This window comes from Polypterus senegalus, chromosome 13 (assembly GCF_016835505.1).
Source record: "Polypterus senegalus isolate Bchr_013 chromosome 13, ASM1683550v1, whole genome shotgun sequence".
Classification (NCBI taxonomy): Eukaryota; Metazoa; Chordata; class Cladistia; order Polypteriformes; family Polypteridae; genus Polypterus; species Polypterus senegalus.
The window spans coordinates 36,910,404-36,936,790 of record NC_053166.1 but is presented as its reverse complement, the minus strand read 5'-3'; the positions used below and the strand labels follow the sequence as shown (position 1 = coordinate 36,936,790).

The following is a 26,387-nucleotide window of genomic DNA, read 5'->3' as shown; positions in this document are numbered from 1 at the left end:
CACAGTTTCTGTTTTGAAGGGTGTTCACATTTAGTTCTCCATTCGAAAGCTCATATTTCCCAATTTTCCAATATAGTTTTCATGCAGTGTAAGTTTAGATTGTATACTGATTAGCATACTGTAATGAAGTATTCCTTCGTAGGTTATTGCAATATTCTTTCCATTTATACAATTATAAAAACATATTTAAATATGATGGATTGACTCCAGTTTTTGTTTATTAAGTATGAAGAGTTAACACTTTTTTGTTCAAAATAAATGCAAAATATTTGCATAGTTAAATTTCAACATTTAATATTGTAAAGCATTTAAGTTACAATATTTTTAGACTTTGACCTAATTATTGTGATGGCCCTGACAATTTACTGAAATGCAAACATTTGATTCTCAGCTTCCGAGCTATAGAGGTCTTTCAAGGTGAATTTGTATTGGCCCTTCTTTGCCTCTCAAAAATACTTAATGTAACGTGACGTGAGCTTGAGGATGATGCTGCTACGCAAGCAGTGTAATGTCTATTAAAAAATAAAGTCTTTGCATTCTGATGTTGGTGGTTGTGTGACCAAAATATCTACAAATGCCCTTAAATGAAAGTTTGCAGTGTGCACTTTAATCATTTCTGAATTGTTTGACTTGTAATTTTAAACCATAGACCAGAGAGATAAATCAAGGAAAATGTATCTTTGCCCCAAACCCTTTAGAGGACACCGTATATCATTGGCAAAGTCAAGATCTTCTAGTGACAAGAACATGGACTATATTATGCCTCTTCTCTGGTCACTGGTGGGCTTTTTCATCACAAAGGCCGCTAGCTACATTCATTTTTTATTACTGCATTCAAATACACCTTCTGTGAGAATTTTATAGTCATGTACATAGCATTTGAATAGTGACACAATTTTCATAATTTTGGCTCTGTATGCCACTGCAGTGAATTTGAAATAAAGCAATCAGTATGCGATTTTAAGTGTAGACTTTCAGCTTTAATTTAAGGGGTTTACCAAACATACTGTATTGTATGAGTCGTTTAGAAATGACAAACTTTTTTATACATGGTCTCCCTATTTTAAAAAATATTTGGACATTTGTCTGACAAGCTGTTGTTCCATAGCCAGTTGGGAGCAGGTCCCTCATTATTTCATTAACTATTAAGCAGGTAAAACGTCTGCAGTTGATTCCATGTGTGGAATTTGCATTTGGAAGCTGACACTGAAGTCTCAATATGAGGTTCAAAGAGCTATCCATGCAAGTGAAAACAATCCATCATTTGGCTGAGAAAACAAAGCAAACACTTTAAAGAGAGAGAGCAGAAGCATGAGATGTGATCAGTTACACCATCTGGTACATTTTTCAAAAGAAGAAACACACTGGTGAACTCGGCAACACCTGAAAAGTCTGGGAAACCATGGGACACAACTATGCTAGCTGAATGCAGAATTCTGTCCTTGGTGAACATTGAGCCAAACCAAGAACACTCTCCAGGTGGTAGACCTGTCCTTGCTAAAGTCTTATAGTCAAGAGAAAACTTCATAAAAGTAAATATAGAGGGTTATCCAGAAATTGCAAAATACTGGTAAACCTCAAGCATAGGAAGGACAGATTAGACTTTGCCAGAAAACATTTTTTCAAAGCCTGTTCAGTTCTGGAACAGTTTTCTTTGGACAAAGGAAAATAAGGTCGCTATGTACCAGAATGATGGAAGAAGAGGAGTACAGAGAAGAAAAGAAAAGGCTCATGATCCAATGAATACCACATCATCTGTGAAGCATGTTGGGAGGAGGTTTTATGGCACGATCATGCATGACTGTGAATGGAAGCTGGTCACTAGTGTTTATTGATGACTAGCTATTCCCCGCGGCTCTGCCTGCGTAGTAGTGAAACAGAACTTTAAAAATCAATTTAAAAAAAAAAAAAAAGTAATAATTTGTATTTAGTTGAATTTATATTGATAGCTTTCGTATCTGAGGGCTTTTTGATACATGTGTTTTTGGTTTTGCTATCAGGGACGGGAATGTAGTTGTGATATCTTGCCAACTTTTTACATTTTTGGCAAGGAGATCTCTGGCCAAGTGGAAGGTAGGTACGCTCCAGCATCAAACATTGCCACTGTATCTGATCGTATTCAGCTTTGATGGGAGAGCGTCCCCCACATGGGGAGAAGAGCATGTGGCCGTGATATCTCTGCCAGTGAGCAGGTACCCTGTAAAACACAACTGTGATATCTCTCTCTCTCTCTCTCTCTCTCTCTCTCTCTCTCTCTCTCAAAAAATGTTAAATGTTATTCTTTAACAATCTCTATATGATAATGTCTGCTGAACAAACCGGTATCGCTAGCTAAGCGGAGGCAAGGTACGCTCCAACATGTGGCGAGAGGTAGAGCGACTCAAAAGGAGGCTGGCGCTTGAGTGAAGAGTGCCCCGCCTGGTTCCCTGCACCTGAGGTCTTACCACCCCCTCCTCAGCCTGCAGCCTGTCTCTTTGATTCGTGCAAATAAATTGGTGCTGAAACTGAAGTATAATACTTTGCGTGATGGGAGAAGTCACAAAATCAACTGAAATGTTTAAGCAAATTATAGAAAAAAACCAAATCTAAATCCATTAAGTAGTTCTCTCCTGAAAAGCGGACAGATATTTTTATACATAGAGATATGACTGCTGGCAGAAATAGGATGAATTTTGAAGTGTATAGGGCTATACTATCTGTTCAGATTCAATCAAATGCTGCAAATCCGGTAGAATGATGCTTCACAGTACAGTTGGACAATGAGCAAAACATACTGTCAAAACAAACCAAGTGCTTTTTAAGTCAAAGAAATTAAATGTTTAGTGGCCAAGTCAGTCGACTGAACTCAACCCAACTAGACTTGCATTTCACTTGCTGAAGACAAATCTAATGTGAGAAAGTCCAACAAACAAGTAGCAACTGAAGACGGCTGCAGTAAGACCTGGTAAAGCATCAGTAGGGTGGAAACTCAGCAGGTGGAGATGACTATGTGTTCAGACTTCAGGCAGTCATTGACTGCAAAGGATTTTTGACCAAATATTGAAAATGATCATTATATTTATGATTGTTAGTTTGTCCAAATACTTTTGAGTCCCTGAAAATAGGGGAACCATGCATAAAAATGTCTGTCATTCCTAAACACTGTATATATTTTTGGTAAACCCTTTAAATTAAAGCTGAAATTCTGCACTTCAATCACATAATGATTCCTTTATTTAAAATCCATTATGATGTTGTACTAAATTTTGTCCAAATATTTAAGGATTTGACTGTATATACCCTTCATAGCAGCCCATATCCTCATTTAAGTGGATGACATTAATGTAAACACTTTCTGAATGCTGAAGGACTTTTGAGTGTTGATTTTTTTTTTCGTCTCTCTCTCTCTCTCTGTATTCCCAGACCTATTTTAAATGGTTTCTCTTGTGACAGTTATGTATTTGTTATCTTCATCATCTGCCTTTCCCTAAAGTAAGCCTTAAATAGATGAGTAATTAATCCTTTGGCCTGCTTGTATCTGTGTATACAGAATGTAATAAAGTAAGAACTGCCATTCCTAATTAATCTTAAAATTATGCATTATTAGTGGACTAACGATTGTTTTTTATGACCGTTTACATATTTAATGGTGATCATTACTAAACTGTAAGGTAATGTAACTTAAGGTGTTGTTAAATTAAAATAGTACATAGTGTTTTATCAGTATTTTTTATTTTATTATTATTGGTATGCCATTGTGATCATTTTCATAAAAGTTCTCATGTCCCTTTTGTTGTCTTTGAGTAAAATAGCATTCAAAAATTATTTTAATGTATAATTTTATATGAAGTATAATTTTTGTATGCAGGATGTATTGCGTGGCAAATCCCCTTGGCTGTATATTCAAATCAAGACTTATAACATTTTTTGTTTCAGTGAATCGAATGATAAAAGACAATTGTCATATGTTCTCGGATACACATTGCAAAGTATGCAGTGCAGTTCTGATTTCTGAGTCACAAAAACTTGCACATTATCAGGTAAATAATTTTGAATGATCCTTTTTCTGTTTTGGCCATGTTTCTCACAGTAAGGTTCAAGTATTCATGAAATTATGAAAAAAATGTGTTTACTACTACAGGGTAAAAAACATGCCAATAAGGTTCGTCGATACATAAGCATCCACAAAGATGAGGAGCCATTGATGAAAAGATTAAAACTACAATCTGAGGAAGTAAGTAAGAATTTCATTTTTACTTTCCTAGCTGTTTTCATTAAACTCCATTGTTACCACTGGGGTTTGACTATAACGGTAATTGTTTTTTCTGATTTATTTAAAATTTGGCATTTTAATAAATGTCATGTTAACAAACATGCACATTTTGTTTGTTTGCTTCTTCTTGGACTATCATGCACAGTAATGGAGCTGTTTACATGGGGTTCACCCATTAATACACTATAGACGATTTTATTAAATATTAAAAGTTAGCTTGTGATTTTGCAAAGCCAAAGGTGAGGAGAGTACATTTTTAACATGAATTATATTCCCATTGATGCGGAGTTAGTTTGTTTTTTCTGGTTATGAAAAGAGACTTGTTATAAAGTCTTTAGCAATAGCAGCAATGGAGAAAATGAACATCTTGAAGCCTTGCGTCTGTCTTTCATTTGACCCCATATTCCTTACATGAAATGTAGACCTATTTTAAATCAACTTGGTATATACTGAATTTGTTTTCTTATTACCATGAAAGTGTCTTTAGAAAACAAGGTGAGGTGAGTTTAGCTGACGCTTTTATTCAAGGGTATTTACAATATCTGGATACATTACATCTGTTTAGGAATAATTTTTACAGTTTGACTTGAGTCAAAGTCACACAGTGAGTTACAGCATGGAACCCAGGTGGAAAATTTGGGAGTGAAGTCCAGAGTTTTTTGTTTTGTTTTGTTTTTTTAACCAGTACACCGCACCATCTACTAAGACAACACCACTACTTTGCATAGTGACAGTCGAACTCCGGACGCTTCAGTAAATGTCATAATATTTGACGAACCATACATCTCTTCTACACTGCTTTTTATATGCAAATTTATAAGGTGGGCTAGCCATAATGCTTTTTACCTGTGACTGTAATTATCCATAATTCATGTTATAGTTTGGCCCCATTGATTCTCTTTTTACCAGCTTTACACTTGAGGGGAAAAAGTGGTAATATTGTCTTTGCCAAAAGTATCCTGTTTTGTTAATAATTTTGAAGTAATTGGATACTTTTTTATTTATTGTTCAGTCATTCTCGGGTCATTCAAATGATATAACTGTAGAGACTTTGTGTTTTAGTTTTCCAATATTAGGATATGAATACAGTAACTTTGTTTACTTAAAAGCACAGGGAAATTTAAGTGGTGGACAAGTTCACAAAATAATGCGGAGATTGAAGCAGCAACTTTGGTTGAAATTAGGAGTGTGCCAGTAGGCTGCTTATCTTGACCAAAGTACTGACAGTTAATTGTTCTATCCTTACTGTCTAGGGGAGAGTGTTTATGGTGTAGATTAAGTTACTGCTATCAGATTTTTATCCATTTAAACAAATAGGTTTTTTTTTCTTTAAACAAACTTGCCTTTGTAGTTTAAACAGTGCATTGCTTCCCTACCAACAGTAGCCTATAGACTATGCAGAAGTATGAGTATATGAGAAGTATATGTATGTATGTATGTATGTGTGTGTGTGTGTGTGTGTGTATATATATATATATATATATATATATATATATAAATAAAGCTGATGTTTTTTATTTTATTTAAACGAATGCTTCACTGCAAACCGTAGCCTTTAAATAATAAATGGGCTCCAAGCTGTAGCCTATTACGAAAATTAACCATAGCAAAAGTACACTTTGACATTTCTAAAACTGTGTTTTTAAGCGTTTCTGAAAATTGTTTGTATTTGATGATTTAATGAAAGTCTTTTTGAAGAACGGTGGTTAATAGCCTTTGTCATTTTTTTTATATCAAAATACAGTGGAACCTCGGGTCACGGCCATAATTCGTTCCAAAACTCTAGTCGCAATCAGATTTGGTCATGACCCGAAGTAATTTCCCCCCATAGGATTGTATGTAAATACAATTAATTTGTTCCCGACTGTACGAACTGTATGTAAATATATGTTTAACGATTTTTAAGCACAAAAATAATTATACCATGGAATGCACACTGTAATAGTAAACTAAATGCAAAAACATTGAATAACACTGAGAAAACCTTGAACAGAGAAAACTTAACATTGCAAGAGTTCATGCTATAGCCTTACGAACCACTTGCTATAAACACTTTTTTTCATGAGTTTTAAGCACAGGGAAAAAAAATGAACATTTGAAAAATCCGTAATTTATACAAAAACTAACCATAAACAACCAAGAAAACTAACCTTGCATGAGTCGAGTTCTGGCATGAAGGAAGTGAGGAGAAACTGGGTGGAGAGGAGATTACAGTTTTGAGGTAAAGTCTCTGATGATGTGGGTTCGCTACATGCTCCCATCTCGCCTCTGGGAGCCCTTAAACCCGTCACCATCGGTAATGTTACCGATGAGCACAACAGTGAGACACTACTGTACAATGGAGCAAGGGGATGGTGCATAAAGTGCCAAGTGCTTTTATTAACATCAACAAAACAACAATCAAAAACAAAGTCCAAAATAAATAAAGTGCAGTGCTTTCAGAATCCCTCAATAAATAAATAATCCCATAAAAACAAGTGAAGTGGAGGTTAAAATCCAATAGAAAAAAGTCTTCATTAAATACGAGGTTAAAACAGTGCTGGAAGCAGTCTCTTTAAAAACAACCCCGGTGCATTCTTTAACTGGTGACCCCGCTGCCTTCTCAGCCTTATGCGGCCAGCCGTCGTCCTTCTGGTCACTCCAGCTCCTTGATCGCTCAGCTGGAGCGACCCCTTCCTTTTGCCCCACTGAATGTCAGTCAAACACCCTTGCTTGGGCTCACTGTCCAATTGCCTGCTTGCTTGCTCGCATTGGTTCTTTCTACACAGCTTCTTGCTTATTTCCTCACTCCGCAACCTCTGTCTTACCTTTCTTTTTCCTCCCTTTAGCTGCCTTGCGCTTCTCTTTATGAAGAGAACGTGGCAGCTGTAGCACGGCAATTATTTAAAACTGGCCTCTTGACGTAATCTGTGGACCCGCTATACCACAAAGTCCCTCTGTGTGATGCACGCCTGATCGAGAACAATGTACTGTACAGGAAGAGACTGAACACGCGCGGAAATCATCGGCACGTACGAACCGAAAGGGAAACTGGCTTGTTCGTCACCCAAGTTTGTGGTCGTGAACAGATGCAAAAGTTTGGCGAACTTTTTGGTTGTAGCCCAATTTGTACGTCGTCCGAGACGTTCATGACCCGAGGTTCCACTGTAAGTCTAAACTGCAGACATTGCATTTGGTCTCAAAATAATTTCTCTTGCCTAGGGTCATTCACAATCACTATCCAGTCATTACTTGGAATAACATTATCTAGTTAAATTGAAAGTTGGTTTAGAATTGCTACAAATCAAAATATGTATTAATTTTTAATGAGTCGCTTTGGCTAAACTGACAGCGTAACTTATAAGTGAATAATTCAGTCTTTTGACCTTTGGAATCTTGAACCATGTATGTTACTAAATCCACTCTGATTTGTACTGTTAAATAATGCAAATGAATGGCTTCTAAATGCCAATATTGTAAAGTCATCATATTATGATCATTAAATAAAAATAAGATGCTTAGCAACCAAACAATATATAAAGAGTTGTCTTACTTTGGTGAAGTAATTTTTATCTTTTTTGTTACTTTTATTGCTTTTCCCATTTTCTCAGGTTCAAATGAAGAGCTGCTTAACAGTGTGTTGGAGTGCAAAGCATTGTCTCGATCCTTGGCTGTTTGCCTTTGTGCATGTTGTAATATGTGTGAAACATTTAAATTTCCTGGTTTCATTCTGTGTAGTTGTTTAGGGTATATGAAGATTGTCTTATGGCGTATAGCTGACCTGTGATATGCTGTAGGTCTTTTCCACATTGTTTTTTACCACTAAATGTCATATATTGAAGTAAGCCTCACTTTACCCCCTTATTGAGCTTCATTCTTGGCACCAACCCAGGTTTAGCACAGAACCCTCACATATATACCCCTTAAACTTGACTACATTCTGTTTTTTAAAATAAGGTCATATAACCTCTTGTTTACATGATAGGTAATCTTTCTTTTTGAAGCTCTTATGGCTCTAAGCTTGCCCATTAAATTTGCCAGGAATTCATTTGGTGTTTTAATGAGTGAGCTTATATACCTTGCATTTGACCAAGTATTCAAACTAGTTTAAACCAACTTAATGTCTTTTGTCTTGTGAAAGTTTTAGAGATTAGATCTTCTGTAGGTTAACCCTACTCTTATTTATTAGGGAGAGCAAAGAAATGGATCTCTAGTTTAGTAAGGAATTGAGCTGGGCTGTAGGATGAATGTTAAGTACAAAGTACACCTTTCAGGTTTACAGGCATTCTGAAAGAAAGAAAAATCTGTTTTGCCATTCAGTACACTACAAAGGTGGTATCCAAATGTCTGCTTTTGGCTTAATGCGTTATTTGATGCCTTTTGAAATTGAATATTATTAATTTTGTAAATCATTGTTCAGTACACAGATGATAAATTGTTAAATAAAGTTGCTTCCTACATTAAAATCTAATGTAGGGGATGCTACACATTTTTTAAAAGGTCTCCTGAAAAGTTTGCCATAATGTATACTTAAGGTAAAATTCAAGTGACTGTTCTATGCACATTACATTTAAATGCTCCATTATTTTATTAAATGCATAATATTTTTAAATAAAAACTCATATAGCAATTGTTAAATGAATAATCTACTGAAGAGTACTCCCCAGGGTACTAGTATCAACTTCAAGTACAAAAATTGCAGATTTTCAAGTTTTAAAATGTTGTAGTTTATTGCTTTCTTTGAAAAACCAAACATGTTTAAGTCTGTCCCATTTTTATTTAGATCTTTCATCAAGGCTAACAGAAATACTACCCTGGCAACACTGGGTATTTTTGCTGGTGTATAATAAAGATTCCTTAATTTGCTAATTTGAAGTATGGTGCTTCAATTAGTGTGTGGGCTCAGTATTTGTTTTAAGGAAGTTAACTTTTAAATTCATATTGATTGAGCAATTATGAACTTATGAATGAGTTTTATGTTTTTGTTTTGCAGATTAAAAGTAATGGTGAAGTAGATCGTTCTAAGGCTTGCCCCCTTTGCAATATGACTTTCTCTTCACCAGTAGTGGCAGAGTCTCACTACCAAGGCAAAGTTCACTCCAAAAACTTGAAGCTAAATCAACAAGTGATCTTGGCACAAGGTGAGGAAAAATAGATCTCTCTAAAATTTTAAGAATAAACACAATTCTGAACAGTTTTAGTGTTTTGTGAAACTTACTATTGAACTTTAGCTATTTAAGCAATTGTGGTCTGGTTTGCCTTTTAAGTGTGTGGGAGAAATATTCAAGAATAAGGTGACATATGCTTGATTTTGTACACATATACAGAGTCTAAAATTTTTGTTTGCATTGCATGTATTTCGTATTTTACACAAATTTAATGTAACATTATTTTCAGTAAAGGAGATGAACACTTGATAATCATATCTTGTTTCAGTATATTTTTCCTTCTTTTAAAGGCCCTTGGTACTTGACATAAAATAATAAAGGCACATTGTGATTTTGGTGAGGTTATGCAGGTGTCATTTTTTAATATGTACCACTTGTGCCATTGACACATATAGTTAATACGCTTAGTCAGGCATTTGTGAGAAAATTTGGCAGATTGATTCATATGTGAATTAAGATGTTGAACCATACATGTTATTGTGTTGTTATTATGTAACCTTTTTTGCTAAAATTAGTTTTCTCTGGTTTCTAATTATTGTGGTATTGTAGTATTATGATGTTTATCATTTGATTTGCTTCCTGAATAGAGTAAGCTCTGTAGTTTTTCTTTTACATTGTGTTTACATTTCATTAGCAGTTCATGTTTTCTTCATGACACGGGGTTGTGATAGTTTTCGATTGTAGATCTATATAATAAACGCTTGTTTCAAAATTTATTGCACTTTTTGGAGGTTAAAGTAAATCAGCGAGTAAATGAGAAAGCTATTGAGTCCACAGAATTAAATTGTTTTGGTGTTTTTGTTTTTTTTTTTTTTTTTATTTTTATAGGTAATTACACTCAAAAGCAATCATTTATGCAATCACAATGCCTTTTATGCCCATACACTACTGGTCAAAAGTTTTAGAACACCTCAGTTTTTCTTCAGAGTTTATCAATTAAAATGCAACGAATGACCTAAATGGTGAAAAGCTAAGCAGTCAACTGCCAGAGTTTAAATTTAAACTTTAGGATAACAAAAACTGAACAAAAGGAAATTTTAGAATATTACAAGTGGACCTTCTTCAGAGAACAACGAATAGTTTACAACCTACATATGTACTGCAGCAATAAAGCTAATTGACACTAGAATCCCTGAAGCTTATCAAAAAACTTGTAATCCCTGTGCCACCATAAATTCCATCACACCTCTCCATTAGCGTTTGTTTGTTTTGTAAATGCATTGATCAGCACAAGCAGCAAGCAGACTGCTTTCCCATCCCCCCCACTGACCGCCAAAACTTCACTCTTTCAAACAGTTCTCCCAGATCAAGTTTGGTTTATCTGGGTGTGAGGTGCCTAGAGTTGTATAGGGCAAATAAAATATTATTTGGAACACATGCAATTAATGTGTGTTCCGTGTCTACAACGATCTGTGTAAATGTCGGATGACAGGAAATGTGATAAATGTAAGAAATGTTGAACACATAGCTAAAACAGAAACATTTTGCTTGTTATAGTACTGATGGAAAAATTTTGACATGATGTGTATAATGTGTGAAGACTGAAGTTCAAATATCAAACACTTTCACAAAAGGAACAGGTATAACAAAACAAGTGTGCTGTTATTAAAGAATATAACCAAAGAAAAAGAAATTGGGTTAGGGTATGACACTGACACGGCTATTTGGGTGATGCAGAATTACCATTTTGAGTAGTGAGCTGCTCTTATTGTTAGCATTATTCAATAAAAACATACATTTCATTTGAGTCTGTAACAGCCAGTGTAAATTTATGGAACTTTTAAAGGTTAGCATATTGTGTTTTTGTTTTTTTTAATTCAGTCTTATGCTTTCAGTCACGTTCACTCTCCCCCAGATCTCATACTGTTGTTTTCAATTAAAGACATGCTATAACAGAGGTGAACTCCGATGAGGATGAGGGTTCTACAATAGAGGAAGAGAACAGAAGCCCTCTCCTCAATAAACGTCCACTAACACATAAGAACAACGCAGCTGCAGTAGGTGTAAAGGCAAAATATGGCACCGTTTGGATTCGGCAAGAGGTCAGCCGTCATCCTGCCAGTCTATCTTCCACACGCATGTCCTTCAGTGAAACAGCAGGGCATGCTGACTCAACAAGGTATTGTGCAAAGTTCCATTTGTGATTTATATGTTACTTATATAAAACCCACATTGAATGTTATTTACCTTGATTTATTTACTTATCTTCCTACAGCGTAAAGGCACAAGTAGAATGCATAGCTATCTCTGTTTGATTGACATGGGCATACTCACAAAGTACATGTGCAATGCTACTTCAGTACACAAATGACTTTAGCTGCTGGTGGAAGCTCGCACTTTACGCAACTGTTATCACGGTTTTGCCTTTGTTCAGAAACGGATCTATAAGCTTTATAACCTAAGTCTCGGAAAATTTTTCTCCTGTGGGGTGACTGGGATCTTTTCCTGAATAAGGAATGGCATTGCACATGTACTTTGTCAGCATGCCCATGTCAATCAAACACAGGAAGCTCTGCAATCTAGGTGTGACTTTACACTGTAGGAAGATAAGTAAATAAATATAGGTAAACAACATTCAATGTAGCTTTTGTTTAAGTAAAATATAAATGTTTTTCATATAAAAACCATCACAAAACATAATTGCAAACAGAACTTTGCACACTACCTTGGCGAGCTCTGTAAGCCCTGCTGTTTAGTTGAAGGACACGTGGGGCAGACTGACTAGCAGGACAATACCCGACCTCTTGCTGCATCTAACTAGTGCCATCTTTCACCTTTGTGCCTGTTACAGCTGTGTTGTTCTTATGTGTGAGTGGACTTTTCTTGCGGGGGGTGGTTCTGTTTTTCTGATGTACAACCCGCATTCTCATCTGTGTTCACCTCTGTCATAGCATGTCTTTATTTGAAAACAGCAGTGTCAGATCGGGGGGAGCTTAAATGTGACTGAGAGAATAAGACTGAATTTAAAAAAAAAAAAAAGCCGCTAATAATATAAATACCATAAATTTACACCAGCTGTTACAGACTCAAATCAAATGTGTGTATTTATTGTACAAACGTAACAATAAGAGCAGCTCACTATTCAAAACAGTAATTCTGGGAAGTATCCAGAATCGAACCTGCAACCTCTTGATTATGAGTCAGCAGTTCTTAATGCTGCACCACGCAAGCAGTTGTGTCCGCGTCATACCCTAACCCGATTTTATTTTTCTTCGCTTATATTCTTCAATAAAAGCGTACTTGTTTTTGTTATACATGTACCTTTTGTGAAAGTGATTATTTGATATTTGAACTTCAGTATTCACACATTACACACTTAATGTAAAAATGTTTTCATTAGTACTATATAACATGCAAAAAGTTTCTGTTTTAGTCATGTGTTTAACGTTTCTTGCATTTCTCGTCATGCTACATTTACAGATCATTATTAATAGATCATTATAGACATGGAACACACATGAAATCCATGTTTTCCAAATAACAATATTTTATTTACCTTATACAACTCCAGGCTCCACATAAACAAATAAACAAGACTTGAGCTGGGAGAACATTTTGTCCGAGTTGAGCTGCGGCGGTGGGGGTATAGGATAGCAGTCTGCTTGTGCTGATCGACACATTTACAAAACAAAAGATGCTAATAGAGAGGTGCAAAGGAATTTAAGGTGGCTTGGGATTAAGAGTTTTTTTTGGTAGGCTTTAGGGATTCTAGTGTTAAACCTTGTAAGTTGAAGAAAACAATTAGCACATTTGTCCCAACCTCTGTTAAATAACTGAAATTAATTAATGTAATTTAATTTACTGAAAAGCCCCCTGTCTGTCTTACAGCACAGTTGGAACAGACTGTGTTACTATACCCTCTGAAGTACACCTTGGACAATTTTAACACTGTAGAAAGTTGTCCATTACAGTGAGAAAGAAAGAAAACTGCAATTGACAAATGAAATGAGGCAGAGCATTATTATCCTTAGAAGTGTAGACCTTTCATTTAGAGATATTGCTAAAAATAAATCAAAGTGTCATTGAATTCAGTGGTGTCCTACACAATCCAAAGGCAATTGGAAACTGGAAGAAACTCTGACAGAAGGAGATCTGGCAGAGCCAAAGTCACCACCCAATCAGAAGACAAGTTTCTGAGGGTCACGGACTTATGTGATAGACGCCCCACAGTTCAGCAGCTTCAAGCAGAGATTAACAGTGGTCGAGAAAAGCAAGTGTCAGTTTCTATAGTGAAGAGGAGACTTTGTGTTGCAGGTTTAACAGGGCAAGTGGCAGTAAAAAAGCAATTCTGTAAAGGACAAAATAGGGACTTTAAATACTGACTGTGGACTACTGGAGACAGGAAGAAAATCTTATGGACTGATGAATCACGCAGGGTGTTTGTATGCCGTCGAGTTGGTGAAAGGGTGGTTCCTCAGTATGTGACACAAACTGCCAAACATGGAGGAGGAGGAGTTAATGACTTGCACAGGGTGACTGGCATTCTGGATCAAAAAAATTACAACAGGTTGGCTGTTATATCAGCAAAAGGTGGCTACTTTGATGAATCAAAAAATTTGAATACAATTCTGTTCACTTTAAAGGTTACTTGACTTTCTTTTTGCTATTGTTTATTTGTTCTATGCCTTGATTTCATGAAAGATTAAGGCATTAAACTGCATGCCTTTTATTAAAAGTTGAAAAAACCGAGGTGTTGTAAAACTTTTGACTGATAGTGTATGTGCATCCCTATAGTGCATTAAAGGAAGAGTGTTATTCCTTATGTTGTATTATTTTTTCCCCCCTCATCCTAAAGATATGTATGTTAGGTTTATTGGATTACTTAAAGTTAACCCTGTGTGTATGAAGTAGACTTGTGCCATGTGTAGGGTTGAATCCAAGTTGTGTTCAGTGCTCCTGGTTTGTGCTAGCCATAGCAGCATAAGTTGGATTAAAGTGGTTTGGGGAAAATAGGCAAATTTTATAACTGTTTTGATAGTTCGTAGCAATACTTAAATTTTTTTTTTACAATTTGCAATTATATTAAATAGAAAATTTTTAAGAATTTGAAGTTGGAAGATTGTATGCACGTTTTTAAATTATGATAGGCTGGAACCATGGATTTATTTTCTGCTTAGTAAGTATTGCAGTAACAAAAAATCTATATTGGTCCACAAAGCAGTGTTTTTTAATCACACCTCTTGGTATATATGTGGTAGATTTGGTCATTTTTTATATTTTAACATAAACAGGACTTAAGCCACCATATAATTCTGTTAAATATAATTCATAGTGTATTCACTTGTTCAGAAATCTTTGGAATGATGGCAGAATTTTTATAGGTACAATTCCTTATATTCCGTAATACCAAATGATTTGTGCAGTGAAAGTAATCAAACTGTGAATTCCTGGTCTAAAAGTATGTTTTTAGATTCTCTGTTTTGTCTATTTTACATTATTAAAAACGCAGAGAGAACAAAGTGGAAGTACATTATAAAGAACTGTAAATTAATTTGTGAATAGCACATTAAAGCCTTAATATCAGGGTATAAAGTAAGCATAGGCAAAAGAGCTAAAGCAGTAATGTGTAGAATTAATTGTCACTTAGATGTCCTCAACACATCACTCTTTAAATGTGAGATTCTACTTGGTGATGGTCTCCATTGTAAATTGTGCCAATGACAAGTTCTAAAGCTTTATGCACAATACTGTATGTCTTCTAAAAGCTGCACTTTAATCCAAATTTTAAACCCTCTTAGCGCAAAGGTTACTTTTCAGTGTTTTCTTGAATGTCATTTTCCAGTTCTTTCCTTGTATTTCATACCCTAACCTGTCTATATACCTTTCAGCCAAGCCTACTGCTGCTTCAAAGAAAAAATCATCAGCCTCGGGCATAGCTTCAGAAGAAGGTGCTAGCAATGATCCTGACAAGTTCTGCTCAATTTGCCACACCAGGTTCAACAACCCACTTATGGCAAAACAGCATTATGTGGGCAAGAAGCATAAAAAGCAGATCACCAAGGTCAAGCTCATGGAACATTATGGACCATCCACCACACTTGGTAGGTTTACCTTAAAGTTGGTAATTCAGATTTGACAAATATCAATGGAGAAAATTGATTCTCAAGGCAAAATGTGGACTCAGTCATTTTATAAAGGTCTGAGAGGTATTTGTTGCATTTGTCAGTTTTTTTAAGCAGTTGCAGTTTCTTGAATTTGAATGTTAGTTTCATATTTCTGAAGTGTAATTTGCACATAAAACTGCAAATATAATTAAAAAATAGGTTTTAGTTCACTATTCATTGACAAACCATGTTACCAAAGGAAAAAAAGAATAAAAATAGGACAACAAATTAATGTTTCAGGAAACAATCCTTCACTTTGCAAAATAAATCAAATTTAGTTACTTAACAGTGAAAAGAGGCAGTTTTCTACATACAGAATTAATGATACTTTAAAAATTGGAAACTGTATTTACAACCAAATGGAAAGCAAAATTTTTTTTTTCCATTTTCATTATTAGTTAGAAAATTGTGATAATCATTGTTGTTAGTATTCCAGGTGTCTTTCTGTGGTTATCCTACACAAACACAATCTTTCCTGAATAAATATGTCCAATACAAGAATATCACTTCTGGGTTACAGTAATGCTTTCAGCAAACAGTTTCTTCTACACCCGTATAGTATGCCTGCACTTTAGATAGTAATTCCATTTTGGGAGGTAACAAGTAAAGATCCCTTTTATTATTGTTATGATAGAATTAATCTGATATACTATGTTTTCAACTATGAATTTAAAATGTAGTTTAACATTTTCCAAATTTCGCAATGCCATTCTATTTGGTGACCTTTTTCTGAAGAAGTGTCATTATAGGTTTGAAATGACTTTTTCCCCCTGGCCTGTGAAATTTTAAATTGTGTAAATTGAAGCAGGTTTAAAGCTAAACAGCTGTAGTTTTCTTCATGAAAAAGCATATTTAAAACTTAAATTTTTTAACTTGCAATTAGCTCACATTTTGAGTACTCCTTTGTGTCACTTCAACATGATAAAATGGTACTGTTCAGAAATTCACAGAAACAAAACTATTAAATCTGTGTCAGACCATAAGGGAAGCCTAAATATATGTGTACACAGATGACAATTTCAAGTAAAATCTAATTAGGTTGTAATGCTACTGAGCATTTTTATTTAATGTGTTGATTCATGGTTTAGATGTGAAGAGTTTTGAGAAAAAGTATGTGCCTTGAAGGCTTGCATGGAATTAGAAAAATAAAGCTATATTATTTCCTAGATGTAGCACAGTGGTAGCGCTGCTGCCTCGCGGTAAGGAGACCTGGGTTCGCTTCCCGGGTCCTCCCTGCATGGAGTTTGCGTGGTGTTCTCCGGGTGCTCCGGTTTCCTCTCACAGGTAGGTTAGGTGCATTGGCGATCCTAAATTGTGTGTGTGTGTGCCCTACTGTGGGCTGGCACCCTGCCCGGGATTTGTTCCTGCCTTGTGCCCTGTGTTGGCTGGGATTGGCTCCAGCAGACCCCTGTGACCCTGTGTTAGGATATAGCGAGTTGGACAATGACTGACTGACTATTTCCTAGATATCTGCTTATACATGTAGAAATTCTGACAAATTGTTTTTAACCTCCTTAGCGTTAGACCCAATTGTCACTTGGCTGTAAAGGTAGTTCTAAAAGCGTTAGTCCCGAGCGTCATTCGTGCAATTGTATAGATGGCGTCTCGCGTAAGCGTTCGATCCAAAGACTACTTCGGCTGTAGCAGTGTTAGTGCAGAGCATTGCTCTGGAAACGATATAGGTGTGTTTTGCATAAGCGACATGCACGAGTGCTACCCAGGCAACGGTGCAGACACATCTTCTCCCAGCCTCATAATGGCATCTTGTAAGAAACGGGTGCTGCACGCTCTTGACAGTGATATGAGCAGTGATGACGAAGTGAATCTTTCTTCAGGCAGTGAAACTTAAACGGACCGTAAAATCGAAAGCGTTTCTAATGAATTCAAAAATTATGCTCATGTCAATTGCTCATGTGCAGTGTGCTGTTCAAAATCAGACTGAAAAGAAAATCTGCAAGGAATCGCGCTACTGTTGTCCTGACTGTAACATTGGATTGTGAATTTCACCTTGCTTCAAGAAGTAACACACGAATGATGCATTTTGACAGTATATACAGTTTTAAGATATTTGTATCATTATACTTTCTACACTTCTGACTTTGTACTTTTAATGTTTTGCATGTTTTAAAGTAGAAAGATCAGATTTAATAAATATGTCATTTTTCATGCCAAAAAGTGCACTGCTTTTTACATGTTTTTTTAAAAAAAAAAAATGTAACGTTAAGGAGGCTACAGCAAATCCAGACTGACTTTACCTTTTTGCAACCTTCACAGTCAAAGGGTACCAGTGTACACTGTGCAAGATTGAGCTGAACTCCGTAGAGCAGTATCAAGCACACATCAGTGGAGCCAAGCACAAGAACCAGTAAGTATCCATGTGCAGTTCTCTGGAGGGAGGCGGTCTAGCACGAGATTTCAGTTTTACTTTTAAAATTTTGGATACAGTAATCATGGTATTAAATATTTTCATCAGCTATGCACTTAAATTCAGTTAATTTATAAAGTGCACTTCTACTTGTTGAGCTCTTGCTCTTTGTAAGTATAAATACAGTTCTAATACATGCAACAGAAGCAGTGTTTCTTCATAATAATAAATTTACCTGCACCCCCCACCGCTTCTCCATATAAGAACACAGTATTGTTACCTGAGTTCATTCATACTGTCTCTTGTCAGTTACAACGTTCATATGTCAAAACGCAATTTAACAGCAACTGGTGGAAGAAAGGAAACTATAATGGATATGGCTAATGTAACACTTGGATCACATTAGATTTCTGTTAATTGAGTTTAATCAGTGGTAGATTGCATTTGTTATTTTATATGTTTCAAGTGAGTATCTTTGAAGACATAGTTCAGGGTATATTACAAAACCTGTGTCATTTCATCACTAGTACATTATAAGCTGAGAATTGCTATCCATTTTCTTACCACTTACAGGTTTGTAAATAGTTTGTTGTACTGTAAATAAGTTATATCTGGTTGTGCACACAATGAGATTTTAATACAGACACAGTATTTAAATCTTACCAATTCAAGATTGAAATATTGTCGATTGGTAGATTTACATTTCTGTTAGTGGCTTACATTTTACTCCTGTTTGAGTATTATATACTCATATATTATATTCATATATTCAACCATCTAATTTCCTGTCATACTGCTTCCTCAAATTCATATTCAGTCCCTCCTGCATTGTCTTTGAATTAAGTATTTGGAAATCCTGGACGGGTTTCCAGTACATTGCTAGACTATATGCTTTTCATACCCCTAATTTCCCTGGTCATCCTGAAAATTCAACTTCCATTTTTATCTGCTGAATCTCAGCCAGGGAGCCAGAGCCTTTATCAGTTACAATGACTGCAACGCAGAAGCGAATATATTTTTTTGTAGTTTTAGTTTAAGGTGCATTTATAATCATCATTTTATATCAGCATTCTATAAATAATAAATAGCTGAGACTGATACACTGCTGCTGTATAGTTTGTTCTTTGTTTAGTTTTCTGCATGATTTGAAGAATGAACTTTCCTCCAACATGGTGAAAAAATATAATTGGAATAAATGACTGCTCAAGAGAAAGAGGGTGCATATATTTTCTACTCAGTGTACTTAACACTAGAATTCCTGAAGCTTACAAAAAAACTTGTTATCCCCGCCCACCTTAAATCTGTTTGCACCTCTCCATCAGCCTCTTTTGCTTTGTAAATGTGTCGACCAGTGCAAGCAGCCTGCTATCCCACCTCCCCCCACCGCCGGAGCTAATCTCGGGCAAAATGTTTTCTCACCTCAAGTCATCTTTATCTGTGTGTGAGGTCCTGTGAGTTGCAAAGGGTAAATAAAATTATTTGGAACACATGCATTTCATGTATGTTCCGTGTCTATAATGATCAGATGACAGGAAATGCGAGAAACGCAAGAAATGTTGAACAAATACCTAAAATGTAAACATTTTTCATGTTATAATAGTACTAATGACAAAATTTTGACATGTAGTGTATAATTTGTGAAGTTTGAAGTCCAAATATGAAATAAACACTTTCACAAAAGGTACACTTGTAACAAAACAAGTGCGCCTTTATTCAAGAAAATAAGCGAAAAAAAGAAATTTGGTTAGGGTATGAAGCGAATACGATGTGGATACGACTCATAATTGCTGACTCATAATCAAGAGGTACTGGGATCGAATCTGAGTGCCCTCTAGAAAGACCATTTTGAGTAGTAACTGCTCTTATTGTTACTATTATACAGTAAAAAAAGCATAGATTTTATTTGAGTCTGTAATATCCGGTGTAAATTTATGTTTTTTGCAAAGGTTACAGTTTTTTTTTAATTATTCATTCAGTTTTATTTTCTCAGTCACGTTCACGCGCGCCCCGATCTGACACTGCTGTTTTCAAATAGACGTGCTATAACAGAGAGTGAACTTGGATAAGGGTTCTACATCAGAGAAGCCATCCCCGGAAGAAGAATCCACTCACATATAAGAACAGTGCAGTTGCGCCAGGAATAAAGGCGAAAGATGGCACCGTTTGGATGCAGCAACAGGTTTAGCCTCATCCTGCCAATCAGTCTGCCCCACACGTGTCCTTCAAAGAAAAAACCGGGCTTACAAAGCTTGCCAAGGAATCGTGCAAAGTCCTGCTTGTCATTATGTTTTGTGATGGTCTTTATATAAAAACATTTGCTACTTCTATAAAAGCCAGATCGAATGTTATTTAAATTGATTTATTTGCTTATCTTCCTACAGCGTAAAATCACAAGTAGACTGCAGAGCTTCCTCTGTTTGATTGACACTGGCATGCTCACAAAGTACATGCATACTAAAGTGACTTTAGCTGCAGATGGAAGCTCCATGCAACTGTCATTACGGTTCTGCCTTTGTCCAGAAACGGTTTCATAAGTTTTATAAACTTAGTCTCGGAAAGTCTTTCTCCTGTGGGGCAACTGGGATCTTTTCCTGAATAAGATCAAACACGGTTGCGTAGGGTGCGACAGGAGTTTCCACCTGCAGCTAAAGTCACTTCAGTACACATGTACTTTGTGAGCATGCCAATGTTGATAAAACAGAGGAAGCTCTGCAGTCTACTTGTGACTTTACCCTCTAGGAAGATAAGTAAATAAATCAAGGTAAATAACTTTCGATCTGGTTTGTATATACAGTGGGTATAGAAAAGAATCACTCCCTTTGAAATATTCCCATTGTTTTTGCTTTACAGCCTTAAGTGAAAACACACACACAAAATATTTCTTCCCAGCTTTACTTACTCAATGCAACCTATGACATCCAAACGAAGGATATCAAAGCTACAGTTCAGAAAAATTATAAAAAAAAAAAATAAGACATACTGAGAATAATAAAGGATCATCCAAATGTCAAATATTTTGTTGAACCACCTTTTGCTTTAATGACAACCTTGAGTCTGTTAGGATACTTCTCTATCAGCATTGCACATCTAGATAGAGCAATATTTGTCCACTTTTCTTTACAGAACTGTTCAAGTTCGGTCAAATTGGTTGGTGAGTGTTGGTGGACTGCTGTCTTCAAATATTTCCACAGATTCTCAATGGGATTTAGGTCTGGGCTCTGACTGGGCCACACAAGGACATTCACTTTTTTTTTTTCTCCTTCAGCCACTGTGTGGTCAGTTTTGCTGTATACTTCGGGTTGTTGTTGTGTTGAAAGGTGAACATTCTGCCCATCTTCAACTTTCTAGAAGTGGGTAGCAAGTTTTCCTCAAGAATTTGATGGTATTTTGCCCCATCCATCTTTCCTTCTACCCTAACGAGAGCCCCCGGCCCTGCGGTAGAGAAACACCCCATCAATAGGATGCTGCCACCTCCATGCCTTACTGCAGGTATGGTGTTTTGTGGATGGTGAGCTGCATTGGATATCTGTCAGGTGTACTGTTTAGTATTGCGGCCAAATAGTTCAATTTTGGTCTCGTCTGACCATAAAACATTTTTCCATTTGGCATCAGAATCTTCAAGGTGCATTCTGGCAAAGCTCAAACGAGCCTTAATGTGGCCTTTTTTGAGAAGTGGCTTTTTCGTTGCAACCCTCCTGAACAAGCCACAATTGTGGAGCGCTTGTTAAATTGTTGTCACATGCACACAATGACCACTCTTTGCCATAAAATCCTGTAACTCCTTCAAAGTGGTAGCATCTCTTACCAGTTTCCTTCTTGCTTTTCCATCCAGTTTGGAGGGACAACCAGATCCAGGGAGGGTCCTATTAATACCAAACACTTGCCGCCACTTTATTATGGACTTTACTGTGCATCCTTGGGATTGATAAAGCCTTTGAGATTTTTTTTATATCCATCTCTCCTGGCTTATGCCTGTCCACAACTCTGTCCCAGAGATCTTTTGAAAGTGGCCACCCATAGTCAGTTATTTGCTGTCCATTGCACTACCAAGCAAAGGAATGCTCCAGGAACAGCTGTTTTTATGCTTCACTAATCACACTGATTACAATTGATCACAGGTGGAAGCCAGTAACCATGGTTTGCAATGGAAATGGTGGTTACTTACACCTGATTGAATTTACAAATATTGTTTGGGGGTAGGGGTGATGTTTTATTAATCTCAGTATTTCTTGTTTTTGTTTTTTTTTTTTTATTTTATTTTATTTTTTATAATTCTTCTGAACTGTAGCTGTGATATCTTTCACTTGGATATTATAGATTGCATTGAGTAAAGTTGGAAAAATATTGGTGTGTGTGTTTTCATTTAAGACTGTAAAACAAAAAAAATGGGATTTTTTCAAAGGGGGTGATTCTTTTCTGTACCCACTGTAAGTCACACATAAATTTTTTATATAAAGACCATCACACAACATAATGACAAGATTTTGCATGATACCTTGGTGAGCTCTGTAAGCCCTGCTTTTTCTTTTGAAGAACACATGTGGGGCAGATTGACTGGCAGGATGGCGCCCAACTTGTTGCTGCATCCAAATGGTGCCATCTTTCACCTTTACTCCTGGTGCAGTTGCATTGTTCTTATATGTGAGTGGATGTTTCTTGCTGGGAGGGCTTCTGTTCTCTTTTTCCGATGTACAACCCTCATCCTCTGAGTTCACTTCTGTTATAGCAAGTTTTTATTTGAAAATAGCAGTGTCAGATCGGGGTGAATGTGACTGAGGGAATAAAACTGATTTAAAAAAAAAAAAACGGTAACCTTTGCAAGCACCATAAATTTACACTGGATGTTGCAGACTCAAATCAAATGTATGTTTTTCTTGTACAATAGTAACAAGAGCAGCTCCTACTCAAAATGGTAATTCTGTAGGGTGCTCAGATTCGATCCCAGTACCTCTTCATGTTTCAGCAGTACTTATCGCTGTGCCATTCAAGAAGTCGCATCCACGTCGTACCCTAACCTAATTTCTTTTTTTTCGATTATATTCTTGAATAAAAGCACGATTGTTTTGTTATAAGCATACCTTTTGTGAAAGTGTTTTTTTGATATTTGGACTTACATATACACTCCATGTCAAAATATTGTCTTTAGTACTATAACGTGAAAAAAGCTTCAATTTTAGGTGTGTGCTCAACATTTCTTGCGTTTCTCGCATTTCCTGTCATCCGATCGTTGTAGACACTGACCATACATGAAATGCACGTTTTCCAAATAACGATATATTATTTACCCTATGCAACTCGCAGGGCCTCACACGCAGATAAAGAAGACTTGAGCTGGGAGAACTTTTTGCCCAAGATGAGCTCTTAGTAGTTTAGGGGGTGTGTGGGGGGTCTAAGGGGAGAATGGTTGAAGATGAGATAGCAGGCTTCTTGTGCTAGTCGATACATTTACAAAACAAGAGGCTGATGCAGAGGGGCGAACGGATTTAAGGTGGCCCAGGATAACAAGTTTTTTTTGTAGGCTTCAGGGATTCTAGTGTTTTAAGTGTAATTTTAAAATTCCCAGATGACTTTCACAAAGCATCTGCATTTGAGGCTAATCGGTTTTTTGCTACAATGGTTCATAATGTCTTAAAAGTACAGTGCATTCCAAAGGTCTTTAGACTCCCTTCACTTTCTTCACATTTTATGTTGCAGCCAATTATCACTTAATATCCTAGAATTAAAATCCTGCTTTCGCATTGTAAGTTTTTACAATTTTATTAAGAATGGAAACTAAAAACATATTGACAGTAGTCGGACTTTTTACTCAGTACTTAGTTGAAGCAACTTTGGCAGCAGTTACAGCCTGTAGTCTTCTTGGATATGACATGATGAGCTTCTGTCTCCTGGATATGGGCATGTTTTTGCCATTCTTTTCTACAGATAATCTCAAGCTCAGACACATTTGATGGAGACCATAGGTGGACATCTATTTTCAAGCCTTTCCAGCGATGTTTAATTGGATTCAAGTTTGGGCTTGGACTGAGCCTCTCAAGGACACTCTTGTGTTGCTTTTGCTCAGTCCAATCTTTGGTCCAGAGCACTCAGGTTTTTATTAAATGTATTTCTGTACTTCAGCTTTCCTTGACCCTGACTAGTCTCCCAGCCGTCCCCAAACTTCCTGTAGCATTACTCTGAATGACATTAACTACCAGACCTCCTATAGATGTGTGTGTGCCTTTCCTAATATTGTCCAGTCAGTTAGACTCAAAATAAAGTATAGAAACATCTTAATGATGATCAGTAAAATGGGATATACCTGAGCCAAATTTCAGGTGTCATAGCAATGGATCTACATACTTGTTGATGCGATATTTCAGTTTTTTATTTTTGTGAAGTTTGCAAAATTTTCATTCTTCATTCTGGAGAATTTAATTGTTGCTTGATGAAGAAAATATTCATTTAAATGATTTTAGCCTAAGGCTGCAACATAGCAAAATGTGAAAGGGTCAAGAAACTTTCTGAATACACTGCATTTTGTTAAAATGTATTTGTCTTTTAAGCATAGATTTAAGTAATAAGTTTCAGCTTACGTGTGGATGTCTTTATTATTTTTTTCTTTTTTGTCCCTTCCCTCCTGTTCTTGAAATGTCTAGTTTGAGCAATTCTACACCTCTCCAGTCCCCACCAAGCCAAAGGAGGACCACTCAAAAGAAGGCTTCTTCTGCCCCTACCTACCACTCTACATATCCACCCCATGGTTCTCAGTCCTTTCTTCCAAGCCATGGTTCTCAGTCCTTTCTTCCAAGCCCCCCAAGACGTGTTTCTAGCCAGAGAGATGACTATGGTATGGTGAGTGAAGCAATGTCAGCCAGCTTTTCCTTTCCTCGCCTTGGCAACCATGAGCCTGAACGGCAGTATCCTGGAGTTTCCCAGCCTTATTTCAGCGAAAGATACAGACAAGACTTGAATCGGCGACCTGCTGACCACATGATGCACCCTTCTTTGCTACGCACTGTTCCTTTTTCCGGGTGACTTGTTTAGTGTAGGTATTTTGATTTAGTTAACTTTTTTATATAGATATTTGAAAATCTTATATGGTTAGCAGATGATCTATGATGATCTGCATATTCTAGGACCAGAATGAAGACATGATTACATTCAAGAGTCAAAGCTCCTCATTGACAGCACTGCTCATTTCAGTATAGCTTGATATTAAATGATGCATGCACATGTTTTGCTGGCTTAAGGCTGGGGAGCTCTGGGACAAGCCTAAATTGACTGGATGCTGCCCTGGAAAAGAATCAGTCAGCTGGTAATTGTATTGCTTTACTCACTGAACCACAATGTCTCCTGTGATTTGCGAGGGCCTCCCTGTGAACCTTGGCAGGAGTTCTTTAGGCCTACAGGGTTAAACTTCTCTTGAGGGTGAGGACAATAGATGTTGCTTGTTCAGCATCATTTCCTCTTGTGCTTGCGGGTAGCTTGTGTTGAGGTAGCGAAGAGAATGAGAGGTTTAAAATGTAAAAGACATTAAATCATGTGAATAAATTGGACTATCTGTCTAATATTCCTATTTGACTGTTTTAGTTATAGATTCCAAATGTCTTAATCATTTCTTGTAGTCCTTATCAACTGCCACTGATTTTTCAGTATATATAGAAAATTAAGCATTTGTTGTGTGCTGTTCAGTGGCAAGATGCTGCTTCAAATTTAATTTTCTAAAATTATATATTAAAATAAGTAATAATACTGCACAAGATTTGGAAGCTTTGCAGTTTTGGGCTATTAGGTAGTTTTTACCAGAAAAGTTACATTTAACCTGGAAAGTTCATTTTGGAATTCTCATAATTCAAAAATAGAACTTTTATATTAACAGGTATTTCTAATATACATATATTGCGCAATAAATTACCAAACTGTTCCTGGAGTTCATCATATATTTCTTTTTAATTTCCATTTTGACATTGGATTAACCAAGTAAGATTCTTGTTTAATGGTCAAACAGTGTTATTAATTATGCTGTCTCTAATTCATTTGGGAGTTTAGTGGATATGAGCACTGTGATGTAACCACAATCTATTGATGTGTGAGACAGTAATGAAGTGTAGGTACTTGTAGAGAGCACAGTGGCAGGAGACCAAGCAAGTGAGCACCAGATGATCTCATGGAGCCAGCCCCAACTAAACAGCTGTCCATTGCATTAACATGACAGGGAAAAACAATTTTCATTTGGGCACACTCTATTCAGTCATCTCCTGGTATTTTGATCAGAGTTTTCTTTACTACTCTACATATTTTATTCCTTTTCCCTGAAATTGCATCAATTAACAAAGCCAAGTCTACGGGGTAACTTGGCATATTTGAAACTGCAGTAATCTAATTAACTAAATGAGAGACTGGGACCGTGATATTTTTTTTTTTAACAAAGTGTCTTGGTGTTCTTTTTACGGTTGACATTCTTTTAGAAGTCAGTTGAAATGAATTCCTGAAGATATTCAGAGTGCGTGTTTTAGGACTTCAGAGAAGGTGCTAATGTA

General features: G+C 36.4%; 1 protein-coding gene across 2 annotated transcripts in view; it reads left to right on the top strand.

The window, feature by feature from the left end:
- znf346 (zinc finger protein 346) overlaps positions 1–26,387 on the top strand; it is a 32,849-nt gene that overhangs the window by 4,664 nt on the left and 1,798 nt on the right. The window contains exons 2-7 of one of the 2 annotated variants that reach the window (XM_039774684.1): positions 3,916–4,019; positions 4,121–4,213; positions 9,225–9,372; positions 15,228–15,440; positions 17,778–17,868; positions 24,504–24,892. In XM_039774684.1, coding sequence (XP_039630618.1) covers positions 3,916–4,019; positions 4,121–4,213; positions 9,225–9,372; positions 15,228–15,440; positions 17,778–17,868; positions 24,504–24,882 — 1,028 coding nt within the window. In that variant the 3' untranslated portion in view covers positions 24,883–24,892. The remainder of the gene's footprint in view (positions 1–3,915; positions 4,020–4,120; positions 4,214–9,224; positions 9,373–15,227; positions 15,441–17,777; positions 17,869–24,503; positions 24,893–26,387) is intronic. The other variant, XM_039774686.1, reaches the window with a different exon arrangement.